This window comes from Mya arenaria, chromosome 17 (assembly GCF_026914265.1).
Source record: "Mya arenaria isolate MELC-2E11 chromosome 17, ASM2691426v1".
NCBI classification, from domain to species: Eukaryota; Metazoa; Mollusca; class Bivalvia; order Myida; family Myidae; genus Mya; species Mya arenaria.
In genome coordinates, this window is record NC_069138.1 from 44651378 (window position 1) to 44671907 (window position 20530).

General features: G+C 38.4%; 1 protein-coding gene across 1 annotated transcript in view; it reads left to right on the forward strand.

Moving 5' to 3' along the window:
- The first annotated feature begins 1898 nt into the window (after positions 1-1898).
- The window catches only part of LOC128223524 (uncharacterized), an 82145-nt gene continuing 63513 nt past the window's right edge, over positions 1899-20530 (forward strand). Inside the window, exons 1-3 of the mRNA XM_052932802.1 lie at positions 1899-2004; positions 7027-7120; positions 10473-10621. Of these exons, the coding sequence (XP_052788762.1) occupies positions 7027-7120; positions 10473-10621 (243 nt within the window). The 5' untranslated portion in view covers positions 1899-2004. The remainder of the gene's footprint in view (positions 2005-7026; positions 7121-10472; positions 10622-20530) is intronic.

Here is a 20530-nt window from a genome sequence, read left to right on the forward strand (position 1 = left end):
ACTCGGCAGTTTTTTATGGTGACACTTTACATTGAACATTATAACTAGCTGAAGTTAAACGCTTCATAAAATCGAAATATTACCTCAATATTAAACTCATTCATTGAAGCGTAATACAATTTATAGTCAGAACCGCCGCCTTTTCACGGTTGAGGAAGAATTTTGGGGCTCATTGCGCTTCGCTGCATGAAAGCATAAATTTACCGTAAAATAATACATGTTGGCGGCGGTTTGTTTAGGTACATTTCAGAAATTAGTTTCCGTATTAAGTATCTTAAACATTCAAAATGTAAACTCACTCACATAGACCCATGAGCAACAGAAATAAAATATAAGACTATAAAAATAATTATTGAAATACATTTATAAGAAAAATGGTAAGAAAAGAAAATATTTTTATATTTAAAAATATTTCATATGTTAGACCAAGCTTGTATTTATAAATAATATGCCTAATATATATGTAGTTTATAAATCTGATCAAGTCTGAAAAAAAAAGATTTGTACTTAAATTATCTTAATATCTTAAAGGATTATTTAAAACTTTTTTGTTCCATTACATAAAGTGATAAGTTGATAACAGCTTATCTTCATAATTGTTTATGAGATAATTTGTTCACGCATGGCCAACTAATATGTGTTATGTGGCACGTTGATTTCACGTTTGTAACTATTCACATTGTAAGTAGACGTCAAACCATTACGCAATTAGGTTCTATGGTTATGAACAATAATAACATATCAGTCTCAATCATTTTATTGATTTGTTTTACTTTTATTAGCAATCATGTTAGAAAGTACAATTTAAAATGATTTTCAGATTACCAGAACCATACACATACCACGCGTGTATCAACTGTCACTTGATTCTGGCTATCCTTAAAGGTCATTCTGTATACAGATAAAGGTGCAATATTTAGTCCACTCTGTCTTCAGATGCTAACAATTCCATTCCAATTTTCGATGCTAGTTACTTCTGAGATCCTTTCGTCGACGCCCTGGAATTTGTAAGAGAACCAGTTATTTCATTATATCACGCCTCAAACACAAATGACACAACGCCATTGGACAAGGACTGATCACGCGGTGACCCCATATTTTCCCATATTCGGGTCACCAAATGTATATCGTACCAATGGCGTTTATGGGATATACGGGACAAAGGAAACCATATCGGGTGAGAGATACCTACTAGCCCTGTAACTTAAAATTATACATATTACTTGGGAGTTAAACGACAAATGACTCGTAGACTTTTCTGAGGAGATTTCTTCATGTGTGTAATCTGCATTTTCAGCATCGCAAACATTTGAAAAATTCGACATTTAGTGGCGGAGCCGTGGTCAAGTGGTAAAATACTTGAAAATCAATCAAGGGTCGCAGAATCGATACCCAGCCGCGCCACTAAAATACTAATAGTCTTCCGGGAAGGACGTTAAATGGGGACAATAGGGACGTATAACGCGTGACAATGCTTTACATGTATGCACGTTAAAAAAACAGAGTAGCTCTTACCAGGGTTACATTAGTTCTTTGCATTTGCTTCAAAAACCTAAAATGTCTAACAATCTTATCGTAGAACTCGCCGAATGGGCAAGGCGCGAGTGTGAGTATTAATATGCTTATATACCACCAAAATACGCCAAATGGCTGGGCGAATATCGCCACGTGACAGTGCGGAAATACGAAATAATAATCCATCGTATGTTCGACTCGCCGCATGTGCGTATTATCCTGCGATAATACGAAATGGCCAGCGTCGATACATATCGGATTAGCAAAAATAAATGGCGCACCACTGACTTCTTGCTTGTATCACATTTTAAACGTTCACTGACCCGTACACTCACGTTTGGGCTATGAAGCATTCAGCCGTATTCACAAAGTTTCGCTACGCCCAAAAAACCTGACGACAATCAGTGGGCTTAGAGCGGGCTTACAGGACAGGAAAGTGTATAGAATATTTTCTTTTTCTTTTGCATCTTACGATTCCATCCTCACAAGGTAAGAATGATAAATAATTTATTGATTTGTTTTTTTTTAAATTCCAATACAATTCAACTCAACTCATCTTTATTTCCACCATTAACGGTGATATTCATATTATGTACAAATAGTTACTATGAAGGCATGATATCTATATACATGATATATGTACATACACAAAAATTAGCATGTTATATCAACATGCATATTGAGATTGTGTTTCGATAGTTCGATTGATTGACTGATTGAATGATTTATCGATTTAACGAATCATATGTGGATAAACAGACATGAGACTTACGGTACATTGTTACTGCCGCTGTAGAATTGATAGATGAATCAATGTAAGTGTTAAAAATAATAAATGAAATATCTAAGCTACTAAAATCCCCGTTTTCAACAGTATCAGGTTCATAACTAGCCTACAATTGAAGGACGGGCCCGGTTTGGTGGGAGGGGGCATGCTCTCACTCGTATCGTTATAATTCAAAATGATCTTAGGTGCGTTTTCAGCTATATATTGGAATAAAAAGCATATAACAATAAAAAAAAAGAACTCGAGTTACGACAGTAAACACACGGAAGAAGGATATTCGAATTCTGTAAAAAGGTAAATTCAATGTAAGTGTTTTATTATTGTTTGTTTTTTTGATAACTATCTAGTAAAATATAGCACAATCAAGCGCCTATCTGAAGCCGAAAAAGCAAACATTGCAACATCAGTTCAGTAGATTCATCATCCGAATCTTACTGAAACAATGCTAAGGGCATTAGAAAGTCTTTGCAAACTTCGCACACCATTCATCATTAGCGCTTACAAAGCTGGTAGCCATGCTTTGATTCACCGTCATTTGATAAAAAAGAAAGAAAGGCTCATACCACTGAGTACGTACGCTATTTACGTTTAAGAAATACGGAATTCCGGTAATGCCATCGCCTGTGAATGTGCTGATCTGGAACGCGATACTCGATAGTACGATGTTGAAAACACGACATCACGAAACTACGCTAATTAAAACGCGACAGTACGCAATTGAAAACGCGACAGTACGATGATGATAACGCGACAGTACGATGATGATAACGCGACAGTACGATGATGATAACGCGACAGTACGGTGATGGTAACGCGACAGTACGATGATGATAACGCGGCAGTACGATGATGATAACGCGGCAGTACGTTGATGATAACGCGACAGTACGATGATGATAACGCGACAGATCGATGATGATAACGCGACAAATCGTTAATGATAACGCGAAAGTACGATGATGATAACGCGACAGTACGGTGATGATAACGCGACAGTACGGTGATGATAACGCGACAGTACGGTGATGATAACGCGACATTACGGTGATGATAACACGACATTACGATGATGATAACGCAACAGATCGATGATGATAACGCGAAAGTACGATGATGATAACGCGACAGTACGGTGATGATAATGCGATAGTACGATGATGATAACGCGACAGTACGGTGATGATAACGTGAAAGTACGATGATGATAACGCGAAAGTACGATGATGATAACGCGATAGTACGATGTAATTTGCCCTTTATGAAATACGGAATTTCGTTAGGACCATCGCGATAAATCGTAAAATTTCGTTTTTATCGAACTTTCTTATTTAGATGAGTCATCATTTCCAACGTTTGATTTTAAAATTGATATTTTTTTTTAACTATTGCCGTCCGAATAGTTTATAACAAATGTAGAGGGCGTAAAAAAACTTGTCCTTGCGTTTCGAACACCGCCCATTTTCATATTGTCTGTTTTTCGCGTCTAGATCATAGCTTATGCCTTAAAAGGGATTCGACAGTTGGCCGATTGAACACTGTAAAAGTTAATAGTGTAGGTTACCTCATCGTCGTTAATTTTACAATCGGTATGATGACGTGCTGCACAAAAGTTGTAAAATGTACACATGCCAGGGTGACGAAGTGCGCAAAAATGTGTCATGCTTTGATGACGTAGTGCACAAAAACGTCATCGATTTTCAATCGGTATTGCTCTGGAACTAGAACGGACACGTTTATGATATGCAGTGTTTCTTACTATGTGCATACAATTATAGTCATAACATACCAGCACGTATAAGATTTATATCTTGGCAAATTATTTATTTGAGTCCGTCAGGTCAGCAAGTCAAAATAGGAGTGATTTTCCTTGAATGGTTGGCACGTGTCATTTGGTTAATAAAGCGCCCCCTAAAAAACGCTCTTTTATATCTATAAATAGCCCACTCCAACAAAGACCGAATTGACCATTTTCATACTATACATGTCTACTACAGATACGTACTTTTTGATTATGTATTTTTGATATATGACTAATATAATGACATTCGACGTGCCATCAGCGTTGAAATTAACAAGCTATAAAGCGACGTTTGGAGTAGTCAGCGTTGTATCTCGTACAATAAGTATTAACAAGCTCAAATAACATCACTAAATAGGTGTTGTTGAATTTGATAACAGTATAGGGATGTTTCATTTCTGTTGTATCTCATAACATTGAGATGACATGGATACGCCGTCGAACCGTCGCATTAATGCACCAGTCAATTGTAACCACGGCCCCCCCCAGGTCCGGGGGTATACCAGGGATAGCCGTGGAAATGGGCCGTGTTTTACATCCCAGGTGGCCCCGAAGTGCCAGGTGAATGCGGTGGTTTCGTCTTCACGCCAAATATAGTGGTAAATGGGCCTTACCTAGGGTCCCTGGGGTGCGGGGGCATTTGGGCGTGGATTTTACCATCAGTTCGTCTCCGCAGGGCGGGGATTTTATCCGGGGTTTGCTGGGCCGAAAGTTAAAGTCCCCGTTATTGCCCGGACCATGGGAGGCCGTGGTTACAATTGACTGGTGCATAACTGCGAAAACAATTAATGTTTTTCGGTTTTCACCAGGGAAAGTTCGGTTTCATTGATACACGTGCCAATAACTTGGTAGAAAAAAGCGAATGTTTTGAATATTGAGGAGAGAAACCGAGTACAACTTACAGCTAAAGCCTCAGGGAATGAGTACAAAGAAAAGTACTATTTGTTTTACGTCTTCATTCGAAGAAAAATATTTCTTTCCGACGAAGCAAGTATGACGTAATTTATCACGAGGTCACAGTCTTTCATGCATTCAACGTGATGCTCACTGAAGTATGAAATCACTGAAGCATGAGCTCACTGAAGTATGAGATCACTGAAGTATGAACTCACTGAAGTATGAACTCACTGAAGTATGAACTCACTGAAGTATGAGCTCCCTTAAGTATGAGCTCACTGAAGTACGAACTCACTAAAGAATGAGCTCACTGAAGTATGAACTCACTGAAGTATTAGCTCACTGAAGTATGAACTCACTGAAGTATGAACTCACTGAAGTATTAGCTGACTGAAGTATGAGCTCACTTAAGTATGCGCTCACTAAAGTATAAGATGACTGAAGTATGAGATCACTGAAGTATGAGCTCACTTAAGCATGAGGTCACTGAAGTATGAGATCACTGTAGTATGAGCTCACTGAAGTATTAACTCACTGAAGTATGAGCTCACTTAAGTATGAGCTCACTGAAGTACGAACTCACTAAAGAATGAGCTCACTGAAGTATGAACTCACTGAAGTATTAGCTCACTGAAGTATGAACTCACTGAAGTATGAACTCACTGAAGTATTAGCTGACTGAAGTATGAGCTCACTTAAGTATGCGCTCACTAAAGTATAAGATGACTGAAGTATGAGATCACTGAAGTATGAGCTCACTGAAGTATGAACTCACTGAAGTATGAACTCACTGAAGTATTAGCTCACTGAAGTATGAGATCACTGAAGTATGAGCGCACTGAAGTATGAGATCACTGAAGTATGAGCTCACTTAAGTATGAGCTCACTTAAGTATGAGGTCACTGAAGTATGAGCTCACTGAAGTATGAGCTCACTTAAATATGAGCTCACTGAAGTATGAACTCACTTAAGTATGAGCTCACTGAAGTATGAGGTCACTGAAGTATGAGCTCACTTAAGTATGAGCTCACTGAAGTATGAGCTCACTTAAGTATGAGCTCACTGAAGTATGAGGTCACTGAAGTATGAGCTCACTTAAGTATGAGCTCACTGAAGTATGAGCTCACTTAAGTATGAGCTCACTTAAGTATGAGCTCACTGAAGTATGAGCTCACTGAAGTATGGGACTTAATTATGAGTTTCAGTGAGCACCACGTTTAATGCATGAATGGCACAAATATTCACCATTTTAAATAAAACAAAGGTCAGTGATATAAACACACTGAATGATATGCGTGAAAATGACATGTTTCCAATGTTGATGAGCAAAACATGCCACACTAAACAGTTTCCCAAATGTTTCACTTTGTCTCGTTGACGCAATAGTTTTACGTTATTGTGCGCCGTGTTTCATAATATATTTAATACAAACATACCTTTTTCAGTTTTGAGATTTTTTTTATATTAGATGGTACACGGGATTGCATTAACTATGTTTATAAAGTAAAATCACAAGATTCAAAAACATCTCCGGCCTTTGCTCGTTTTGCAATACCGATTGTCTACAACATTATGAGACACACTCGCATGTTTAAAGTGACACTTTTATTCAAAATCATTACATACACATGCATAACAAACATAAATTTAAAGTGATACATCTTTAACTACTTCCTAACAAATGCATTTATGGAAAATATTAATGACCGATAACAAGGATGTAACCGTTTATTTAATAGCTGAATACATTAAATGATTGGTGAGTGCTAAAAGCTTTACTGCGATCTACTATCGTCTCATTAGGAAGAAATACAGTGCTTTCTACACCTTTCTTTTAAATTAAACTCGGTATCCTTTATAAAAAAACATTGATTTCGACATTTAATCATCTTTTTAAGTATATAATAACAAAAGTATTAATTGTGGTAAATCTAATTTGGGAGTAAGAGTGCATCTTTAAATTCCCTCTTAATAAACTCTTTTTATATTGTTCAAAACTAAACCATTTCAAAACCTTGTGTTGTTTCAGATGAAGTATATACTGCCTGTGCTGTTCATGTGTTTAAGACTTTGTCATGGTGGGGTTGTGGGCAGTGGATCCGCACAACACCCACGGATACACGGTAAGGACTAAATAGTTAAAGCGCTGATAATATTGATAGACAGATTTACTTAGTTCAGTTTACTAATATTGTGTTGGCCCTTTTTCAAATCACCAAAATAAACCATTCAACACATAAACACAAGGCAAACAAAATAAACGAATGTGTTGAGCTACAAGTAACAGCAACGTTATAAGAGAGGCTGCGAAACGTATACGGGTGCATTTCGTGATCAAAGTGTGTCGGGTACGTATACGTGTGGTCCTGTTCTTGTGCATTACGTCATCAAAGTGTGTTAGTTACGTAAACGTGAGGGCCTCTTCTTGTGCATTACGTCATCAAAGTGTGTTGGTTACGTATACGTGTGGTCCTGTCCTTGTGCATTACGTCATCAAAGTGTGTTGGTTACGTATACGTGCGGGCCTCTTCTTGTTCACTACGTTTTCAAAGTGTGTTGGTTACGAATACGTGTGGGCCTCTTCTTGTGTACTACGTATTCAAAGTGTGTTGGGTACGTATACGTGTGGGCTTTTTCTTGAACATTACGTCATCAAAGTGTGTTGGGTTCGTATACGTGTGGGCGTCTTCTTGTTTATACGTTATCAAAGTGTGTTGGGTACGTATACGTGTGGGCGTCTTCTTGTTTATACGTCATCAAAGTGTGTTGGGTTCGTATACGTGTGGGCCTCTTCTTGTACATTACGTCATTAAAGTGTGTTGGGTACGTATACGTCAGTGCATCTGCTTGTTTATTCGTCATTTAAAAGTGTATCGGGTGCAAAAACGTGTGGGCTTCGTTTTGATTATACGTCATCAAAGTGTGTTGGGTTCGTATACGTGTGAGATTCTTTTTGTGCATAACCATAATAATCAAAGTGTGTCAAATCTGACTTTAATGGGTATAGAAAAAAGAGAATTGGTTACCACTGATAGCCCGGGGGTCGTTATCATAAAGAATCTCAAGTCATTTCCCAAATAAGTCGTTTTCTTAAAATGTTCAATAACATTAAAAGAAATGTATAATTGTTTTGAACATTAAGGTATGTTATTTATTTCAAAAAGGTGAACGGAAATATTGTATTTATGAAATTGATAAGTTTTTATTTCACACGACTAATGAGATATTTAAATCAGGAAAGTGACTTAAGTTAGGAAATGACTAGGATGCTTTATGAATTTTAGCGCTGGTCCCTATTTTCAACAAACGTTACACATAATGTAGTTAGAGCAACGAATCAATATATTACTTACGTGCTTATATGGTTTAAGAATGTCAAAAAATCACTTTCTATAAGTGGAAACACACGTATATCTCCCCAGTCTAGCAACATATAAACATATCTACGCTTTGACTATTTATTGACTTCATTCAACAAGTTTAAGCCTAACGAATATCACGGATTTCAACATGTTGGTCCTTTTTTAATTTAGCAACTCGGTTTTTAAACAAACGTTTTGGCTGAAGTTTAAGTGTACGGACTAGAAAATCCTCCAAACGTATCAGGGGCAGTTAAAAGAGTTGATGCAAGCAGGAGCTCACAGAAAGGTCGCACTTCGCGAGCTTGCGACCCTTTCCATTTACGAACATATCAGGGGAGAGCCAAGAATTTGTAAGAAGGGGTGCATTAATAGGGTGCGATTCGAGAGCATAAGCTGCGACTGTGTGTTCGGGGTAAGAGGAACAATGCATCTTACCAACACGAAGCAGCTCTGTGACTGTGTGTCCGGGGGGGGGGGAGGGGCAGGGGAACAGTGCACCTTGTAAACACGAGGCAGCCCTGTGACTGTGTGTCCGGGGGGCAAGGGAACAGTGCACCTTGACAACACGAGGCAGCCCTGTGACTGTGTGTCCGGGGGGGGGGGGGGCAGGGGAACAGTGCACCTTGTAAACACGAAGCAGCACTGTGACTGTGTGTCCGGGGGGGGGGGGGGCGGCAAGGGAACAGTGCACCTTGTCAACACGAAGCAGCATTGTGACTGTGTGTCCGGGGGGGGGGCAAGGGGACAGTGCACCTTGTCAACACGAAGCAGCATTGTGACTGTGTGTCCGGGGGAGGGGCAGGGGAACAGTGCACCTTGTCAACACGAGGCAGCACTGTGACTGTGTCACCGGGGGTTAGGAGAACAATGCATTTTGTCAACACGAGGCAGCACTGTGACTGTGTGTCCGGGGGGGGGGCAGTGCACCTTGTCAACACGAGGCAGCACTGTGACTGTGTCACCGGGGGTTAGGAGAACAATGCATTTTGTCAACACGAGGCAGTACTGTGACTGTGACACAGGGGGTTAGGGGAGCAATGCATCTTGTCAACACGAGGCAGCACTGTGACTGTGTCACCGGGGGTTAGGGAGCAATGCATCTTGTCAACACGAGGCAGCACTGTGACTGTGACACCGGGGGTTAGGGGAGCAATGCATCTTGTCAACACGAGGCAGTACTGTGAATGTTTGACCGGGGTTTAGGGAGCAATGCATCTTGTCAACACGAGGCAGTACTGTGACTGTGACACCGGGGGTTAGGGGAACAATGCATCTTGTCAACACGAGGCAGCACTGTGACTGTGTCACCGGGGGTTAGGGGAACAATGCATCTTGTCAACACGAGGCAGCACTGTGACTGTGTCACCGGGGGTTAGGGGAACAATGCATCTTGTCAACACGAGGCAGCACTGTGACTGTGTCAGCGGGGGCTAGGGGAACAATGCATCTTGTCAACACAGGGCAGCAATGTGACTGTGTCACCGGGGGTTAGGAGAACAATGCATTTTGTCAACACGAGGCAGCACTGTGACTGTGTCACCGGGGGTTAAGAGAACAATGCATTTTGTCAACACGAGGCAGCACTGTGACTGTGTGTCCGGGGGGTAAGTGGAACAATGCATCTTGTCAACACGAGGCAGCAGTGTGACTATGTGTCCGGGGGTTAGGGGAACAGTGCATCTTGTCAACACGAGGCAGCAATGTGACTATGTGTGCCCGGAGGTTAGGGGAACAGTTCATTTTGTTCCTATTTAGGGCATTTAGTGTTGTTAAAGAAAATCCAAATGTTAGACAGAAAATAATATTGTAATCAAGGTTGTTTTTCAATGAAAAAGTGCAAAAAGGTTATCTCACGTTCTATTCAGTTTAAATAAAGAGACTAATTAAAAATCAATATTTATTACGATTCCTTATTTTAATGTTTATTGCAGTACTTTAGTCTATTTATTGGTAATATATCTATATGATGCTGTTATCAGCGAACAGTACCGTATGAGATAATACCAATTTTAAATAGCGTCACCAGGCATAAACATTTAATATTGAGCGTTCAAAGAAGCAAATTGTTTAGTTTTCATCCAAAATATGATTTTGCGCGTATTTTATATTTCAGGATTTTTCATGAACAAGTATGATGACGAAAACGACCCTAACTGGGAAGGCATGAAATATGAAGACACTGACGGCGATTGGGGTAGCCAACAGTTTGTCGAGCTGACCAACGATTGTAACGTACTAGGAAGAGAGACCGATAAACTGGTTGTAAGTTTAATGAGTGTCCTTACTGTCTAACCCTAGGTATTGTGTAAAATTATGTCCAGATCGTAACGCTGTTTCTTTGCATATTTGTTTGGGTGATTTGTTAATCAGTGGTTTAATTTAGCCAGGGCGGACAAGTTGGCACCATGTATGTTACCATGGTACCATGGTAACCAATACATTAGCCGACAAGGCCGACTAATTGTGCGCTAATTGCTAGTCTTTCTTTATTTAGCATAACTATTTACACCAAACATATATTTACATTCAGTTTGTCAAAAGCTAAAAAAAAAATACTGCCCAGTAAGGTCACCAAAAGTCAATGTTAAAATCATCTCATGGTCGAAATGTTAAAACGTGTTAAAAAAATAATACACAAATAATTGTTTTAATCATTAACAAACTAATGTAATACTCTATTTGAAGAGCATAGCTGCAATATAAAAATAGAATGACAAGTGCTAGTAAGATTAATCAGTCAAAATCGAGCCACATGCTCGTGTTGTTAATATAGCAGTCAATAACAAGCCAAAACCATTGTAAATACAGCCGTCAATAACGAGCCACATGCATTGTTAATATAGCAGTCAATAATGAGCCACAACCATTGTAAAAACAGCAGTCAATAACGAGCCACAACCATTGTAAATACATCAGTCAATAACGAGCAACAACCATTGTAAATACATCAGTCAATAACGAGCCACAACCATTGTAAATACATCAGTCAATAACGAGCAACAACCATTGTAAATACATCAGTCAATAACGAGCAACAACCATTGTAAATACAACAGTCAATAACGAGCCACAACCATTGTAAATACATCAGTCAATAACGAGCAACAACCATTGTAAATACATCAGTCAATAACGAGCCACAACCATTGTAAATACAACAGTCAATAGCGAGCCACAACAATTGTAAATACATCAGTCAATAACGAGCCACAACCATTGTAAATACATCAGTCAATAACGAGCCACAACCATTGTATATACAACAGTCAATAACGAGCCACAACCATTGTAAATACAACAGTCAATAGCGAGCCACAACAATTTAAATACATCAGTCAATAACGAGCCACAACCATTGTAAATACATCAGTCAATAACGAGCCACAACCATTGTAAATACATCAGTCAATAACGAGCCACAACCATTGTATATACAACAGTCAATAACGTGACACAACCATTGTAAATACAGCAGTCAATAACGAGGCACAACCATTGTAAATACATAAGTCAATAACGAGCCACAACCATTGTATATACAGCAGTCAATAACGAGCCACAACCATTGTATATACAACAGTCAATAACGAGCCACAACCATTGTAAATACAGCAGTCAATAACGAGCCACAACCATTGTATATACAGCAGTCAATAACGAGCCACAACCATTGTATATACAACAGTCAATAACGAGCCACAACCATTGTAAATACAGCATTCAATAACGAGACACAACCATTGTATATACAACAGTCATTAACGAGCCACAACCATTGTATATACAAACGTCAATAACGAGCCACAACCATTGTAAATACAGCAGTCAATAACGAGACACATCCATTGTAAAAACAGCAGTCAATAAACAGACACAACCATTGTAAATACAGCAGTCAATAACGAGACACAACCATTGTAAATACAGCAGTCAATAACGAGACACAACCATTGTATATACAGCAGTCAATAACGAGCCACAACCATTGTATATACAGCAGTCAATAACGAGCCACAACCATTGTATATACAACAGTCAATAACGAGCCACAACCATTGTAAATACAGCAGTCAATAACGAGCCACAACCATTGTATATACAGCAGTCAATAACGAGCCACAACCATTGTATATACAACAGTCAATAACGAGCCACAACCATTGTAAATACAGCAGTCAATAACGAGACACAACCATTGTATATACAACAGTCAATAACGAGCCACAACCATTGTATATACAAAAGTCAATAACGAGCCACAACCATTGTAAATACAGCAGTCAATAACGAGACACAACCATTGTAAAAACAGCAGTCAATAAACAGACACAACCATTGTAAATACAGCCGTCAATAACGAGACACAACCATTGTAAATACAGCAGTCAATAACGAGACACAACCATTGTAAATACAAGAGTCAATAACGAGCCACAACCATTGTATATACAACAGTCAATAACGAGACACAACCATTCTAAATACAGCAGTCAATAACGAGGCATAACCATTGTAAATACATCAGGCAATAACGAGCCACAATCATTGTAAATACAACAGTCAATAACGAGCCACAACCATTGTAAATACATCAGTCAATAACGAGCCACAACCATTGTATATACAGCAACCAATAACGAGCCACAACCATTGTAAATACAACAGTCAATAACGAGCCACAACCATTGTATATACAAGAGTCAATAACGAGCCACAACCATTGTAAATACAACAGTCAATAACGAGCCACAACCATTGTATATACAACAGTCAATAACGAGCCACAACCATTGTATATACAACAGTCAATAACGAGCCACAACCATTGTAAATACAGCAGTCAATAACGAGCCACAACCATTGTATATACAACAGTCAATAACGAGTCACAACCATTGTAAATACAGCAGTCAATAACGAGCAACAACCATTGTATATACAGCAGTCAATAACGAGCCACAACCATTGTAAATACATCAGTCAATAACGAGCCACAACCATTGTAAATACAGCAGTCAATAACGAGCCACAACCATTGTAAATACAACAGTCAATAACGAGCAACAACCATTGTAAATACATCAGTCAATAACGAGTCCATACCATTGTAAATACATCAGTCAATAACGAGCCACAACCATTGTTAATACAACAGTCAATAGCGAGCAACAACCATTGTAAATACATCAGTCAATAACGAGCCACAACCATTGTAAATACATCAGTCAATAACGAGCCACAACCATTGTATATACAACAGTCAATAACGAGCCACAACCATTGTAAATACAGCAGTCAATAACGAGGCACAACCATTGTAAATACATAAGTCAAAAACGAGCCACAACAATTGTATATACAGCAGTCAATAACGAGCCACAACCATTGTATATACAAAAGTCAATAACGAGCCACAACCATTGTAAATACAGCAGTCAATAACGAGCCACAACCATTGTAAATACAGCAGTCAATAACGAGCCACAACCATTGTATGTACAACAATCAATAACGAACAACAACCAGTGTAAATACAGCAGTCAATAACGAGCCACAACCATTGTAAATACAGCAGTCAATAACGAGACAAAACCATTGTATATACAACAGTCAATAACGAGCCACAACCATTGTATATACAAAAGTCAATAACGAGCCACAACCATTGTAAATACATCAGTCAATAACGAGACACAACCATTGTAAATACAGCAGTCAATAACGAGACACAACCATTGTAAATACATCAGTCAATAACGAGACACAACCATTGTAAATACAGCAGTCAATAACGAGACACAACCATTGTAAATACATAAGTCAATAACGAGCACCAACCATTGTATATACAACAGTCAATAACGAGACACAACCATTGTAAATGCAGCAGTCAATAACGAGGCACAACCATTGTAAATACATCAGTCAATAACGAGCCATAACCATTGTAAATACAACAGTCAATAACGAGCCAATACCATTGTAAATACAGCAGTCAATAACGAGCCACAACCATTGTAAATACATCAGTCAATAACGAGCCACAACCATTGTAAATACATCAGTCAATAACGAGCCACAACCATTGTATATACAACAGTCAATAACGAGCCACAACCATTGTAAAAACATCAGTCAATAACGAGCCACAACCGTTGTATATACAACAGTCTATAACGAGCTACAACCATTGTAAATACAGCAATCAATAACGAGCCACAACCATTGTGAATACATCAGTCAATAACGAGCCACAACCATTGTAAATACAACAGTCAATAACGAGCCACAACCATTGTAAATACATCAGTCAATAACGAGCCACAACCATTGTAAATACAACAGTCAATAACGAGCCACAACCATTGTATATACAACAGTCAAAAACGAGCCACAACCATTGTATAAGCCACAACCATCGTAAATACAACAGTCAATAATGAGACACAACCATTGTATATATAACAGTCAATAACGAGCCACAACCATTGTATATACAAGAGTCAATAACGAGCCACAACCATTGTAAATATAACAGTCAATAACGAGCCACAACCATTGTATATACAACTGTCAATAACGAGCCACAACCATTGTATATACAACAGTCAATAACGAGCCACAACCATTGTAAATACAGCAGTCAATAACGAGCCACAACCATTGTATATACAACAGTCAATAACGAGTCACAACCATTGTAAATACAGCAGTCAATAACGAGCAACAACCATTGTATATACAGCAGTCAATAACGAGCCACAACCATTGTAAATACATCAGTCAATAACGAGCCACAACCATTGTAAATACAGCAGTCAATAACGAGCCACAACCATTGTAAATACAACAGTCAATAACGAGCAACAACCATTGTAAATACATCAGTCAATAACGAGTCCATACCATTGTAAATACATCAGTCAATAACGAGCCACAACCATTGTAAATACAACAGTCAATAACGAGCAACAACCATTGTAAATACATCAGTCAATAACGAGCCACAACCATTGTAAATACATCAGTCAATAACGAGCCACAACCATTGTATATACAACAGTCAATAACGAGCCACAACCATTGTAAATACAGCAGTCAATAACGAGGCACAACCATTGTAAATACATAAGTCAAAAACGAGCCACAACAATTGTATATACAGCAGTCAATAACGAGCCACAACCATTGTATATACATCAGTCAATAACGAGCCACAACCATTGTAAATACAGCAGTCAATAACGAGCCACAACCATTGTAAATACAGCAGTCAATAACGAGCCACAACCATTGTAAATACAACAGTCAATAACGAACAACAACCATTGTAAATACAGCAGTCAATAACGAGCCACAACCATTGTAAATACAGCAGTCAGTAACGAGACAAAACCATTGTATATACAACAGTCAATAACGAGCCACAACCATTGTATATACAAAAGTCAAAAACCAGCCACAACCATTGTAAATACATCAGTCAATAACGAGACACAACCATTGTAAATACAGCAGTCAATAACGAGACACAACCATTGTAAATACATCAGTCAATAACGAGACACAACCATTGTAAATACAGCAGTCAATAACGAGCCACAACCATTGTAAATACAGCAGTCAATAACGAGCAACAACCATTGTATATACAACAGTCAATAACGAGACACAACCATTGTAAATGCAGCAGTCAATAACGAGGCACAACCATTGTAAATACATCAGTCAATAACGAGCCATAACCATTGTAAATACAGCAGTCAATAACGAGCCAAAACCATTGTAAATACAGCAGTCAATAACGAGCCACAACCATTGTAAATACATCAGTCAATAACGAGCCACAACCATTGTAAATACATCAGTCAATAACGAGCCACAACCGTTGTATATACAACAGTCAATAACGAGCCACAACCATTGTAAAAACATCAGTCAATAACGAGCCACAACCGTTGTATATACAACAGTCTATAACGAGCTACAACCATTGTAAATACAGCAATCAATAACGAGCCACAACCATTGTGAATACATCAGTCAATAACGAGCCACAACCATTGTAAATACAACAGTCAATAACGAGCCACAACCATTGTCAATACATCAGTCAATAACGAGCCACAACCATCGTAAATACAACAGTCAATAACGAGCCACAACCATTGTATATACAACAGTCAAAAACGAGCCACAACCATTGTATAAGCCACACCCATCGTAAATACAACAGTCAATAACGAGACACAACCATTGTATATATAACAGTCAATAACGAGCCACAACCATTGAAGATACATCAGTCAATAACGAAAAACAACCATTGTATATACAATAGTCAATAACGAGCCACAACCATTGTATATACAACAGTCAATAACGAGCCACAACCATTGTAGATACATCAGTCAATAACGAACAACAACCATTGTATATACAACAATCAATAACGAGCCACAACCATTGTAAATACAGCAGTCAATAACGAGCCACAACAATTGTATATACAGCAATCAATAACGAGCCACAACCATTGTATATACAAGAGTCAATAACGAGCCACAACCATGGTAAATACAACAGTCAATTACGAGCCACAACCATTGTATATACAACATTCAATAACGAGTCACAACCATTGTTTATACAACAGTCAATTACGAGCCACAACCATTGTATATACAACAGTCAATTACGAGCCACAACCATTGTATATACAACAGTCAATAACGAGCCACAATCATTGTAAATACAACAGTTAATAACGAGCCACAACCATTGTTTATACAACAGTCAATTACGAGCCACAACCATTGTATATACAACAGTCAATAACGAGCCACAATCATTGTAAATACAGCAGTCAATAACGAGCCACAACCATTGTATATACAACATTCAATAACGAGTCACAACCATTGTAAATACAGCAGTCAATAACGAGCAACAACCATTGTATATACAGCAGTCAATAACGAGACACAACCATTGTAAATACATCAGTCAATAACGAGTCACAAACATTGTATATACAACAGTCAATAACGAGCAACAACCATTGTAAATACAGCAGTCAATAACGAGTCCATACCGTTGCAAATACATCAGTCAATAACGAGCCTAAACCATTGTAAAACATTCGTCAATAACGAGCCACAACCATTGTAAAAACAGCAGTCAATAACGAGCAACAACCATTGTAAATACATCAGTAAATAAAGAGCAACAACCATTCTAAATACACCAGTCAATAACGAGCAACAACCCTTGTAAATACATCAGTCAATAACGAACTACAACCATTGTAAATACATCAGTCAATAAGTAGCCACAACCATTGTCAATACATCAGTCAATAACGAGCCACAATCATTGTCAATACACCAGTCAATAACGAGCAACAACCATTGTAAATGCAGCAGTCAATAACGAGCCACAACCATTGTAAATACACCAGTCAATAACGAGCAACAACCATTGTAAATACATCAGTCAATAACGAGCCACAACCATTGTAAATACATCAGTCAATAACGAACTACAACCATTGTAAATACATCAGTCAATAACGAGCCACAACCATTGTAAATGCAGCAGTCAATAAGGAGCCACAACCATTGTCAATACATCAGTCAATAACGAGCCACAATCATTGTCAATACAGCAGTCAATAACGAGCCACAACTATTGTCAATACAGCAGTCAATAACGAGCCACCATCATTTTAAATACAGCAGTCAATAACGAGTCACAACCATTGTCAATACAGCAGTCAATAACGAGCCACAACCGTTGTCAATACATCAGTCAATAACGAACAACAACCATTGTAAATACATCAGTCAATAACGAGCAACAACCAATGTTAATACATTAGTCAATAACGAGCCACAACCGTTGTAGATACAGCAGTAAATAACGAGCAAAACCATTGTCAATCCAGCAGTCAATAACGAGCAACAACCATTGTCAATACAGCAGTCAATAACGAGCAACAACCATTGTAAATACAGCAGTCAATAACGAGCAAAAACCAATGTAAATACAGCAGTCAATAACGAGCCACAACCATTGTAAATACAGCAGTCAATAACGAGCCAAAACCATTGTAAATACATCAGTCAATAACGAGCTACAACCATTGTAGATACAGCAGTCAATAACGATCCACAACAATTGTAGATACATCCGTCAATAACGAGCCACAACCATTGTACATACATCAGTCAATAACGAGCCACAACAATTGTAAATACATCAGTCAATAACGAGCCACAACCATTGTTAATACAGCAGTCAATAACGAGCTACAACAATTGTAGATACATCAGTCAATAACGAGCCACAGCCATTGTAAATACAGCAGTCAATAACGAGCTACAACCATTGTAGATACATCAGTCAATAACGAGCCACAGCCATTGTAGATACAGCAGTCAATAACGAGCCACAGCCATTGTAAATACAGCAGTCAATAACGAGCAACAACCATTGTAGATGCATCAGTCAATAACGAGCCACAACCATTGTAGATACATCAGTCAATAACGAGCAACAACCATTGTAAATAAATCAGTCAATAACGAGCTACAACCATTGTAAATACAGCAGTCAATAACGAGCCACAACCATTGTAAATACATCAGTCAATAACGAACAACAACCATTGTAAATACAGCAGTCAATAACGAGCAATAACCAATGTAGATACATCAGTCAATAACGAGCAACAACCACTGTAAATACATCAGTCAATAACGAGCTACAAACATTCTAGATACATCAGACAATAACGAGCCACAACCATTGTAAATACATCAGGCAATAACGAGCAAAAACCATTGTAAATACAGCAGTCAAGAACGACCCACATCCATTGTCAATACAGCGGTCAATAACGAGCCACAACCATTGTAAATACATCAGTCAATAACGAGCCACAACCATTGTAAATACATCAGTCAAGAACGACCCACAACCATTGTCAATACAGCGGTCAATAACAAGCAACAACCATTGTAAATACATCAGTCAATAACGAACAACAACCATTGTAAATACAGCTGTCAAAAACGAGCCACAACCATTGTAAATACATTAGTCAATAACGAGCCAAAACCATTGTAAATACATCAGTTAATAACGAGCCACAACCAATGTAAATACATCAGTCAATAACGAGCCACAACCATTGTAAACACAGCAGTCAATAACGAGCAAAAACCATTGTTAATACATCAGTCAATAACGAGTCACAACCATTTTCAATACAGCAGTCAATAACGAGCCATATCCATTGTCAATACAGCAGTCAATAACGAGCCACAACTATTGTCAATACAGCAGTCAATAACGAGCAACAACCATTGTAAATACAGCAGACAATAACGAGCCAAAACCATTGTCAATACAGCAGTCAATAACGAGCAACAACCATTGTAAATACAGAAGTCAATAATGAGCAACAACCATTGTAAATACATAAGTCAATAACGAGCAACAACCATTGTATATACAGCTGTCAAAAACGAGCCACAACCATTGTACATACAGCTGTCAATAACGAGCCACAACCATTGTAAATACAGGAGTCAATAACGAGCCAGAACGATTGTCAATACAGCAGTCAACAGCGAGCCACAATCATTGTAAATACAGCTGTCAATAACGAGCCACAACCATTGTAAATACAGCTGTCAATAACGAGCCACAACCATTGTAAATACAGCTGTCAATAACGCGCCAAAACCAGTGTAAATACATATGTCAATAACGAGCCACAACCATTGTAAATACAGCAGTCAATAACGAGCAGCAACGATTGTCAATACAGCAGTCAATAACGAGCCACCATCATTATAAATACATCAGTTAATAACGAGCCACCATCATTATAAATACAGCAGTCAATAACGAGCCATAACCATTGTAAATACAGCAGTCAATAACGACCCACAACCATTGTAAATACATCAGTCAATAACGAGCCACAACCATTGTGAATACAGCGGTCAATAATAATCCACAACCATTGTGAATACAGCAGTCAATAACGAGCCAAAATCATGATAAATACAGCAGTCAATAACGAGCGAAAACCATTGTAGATACAGCAGTCAATAACGAGCCACAACCATTGTAAATTTATCAGTCAATAACGAACAACAA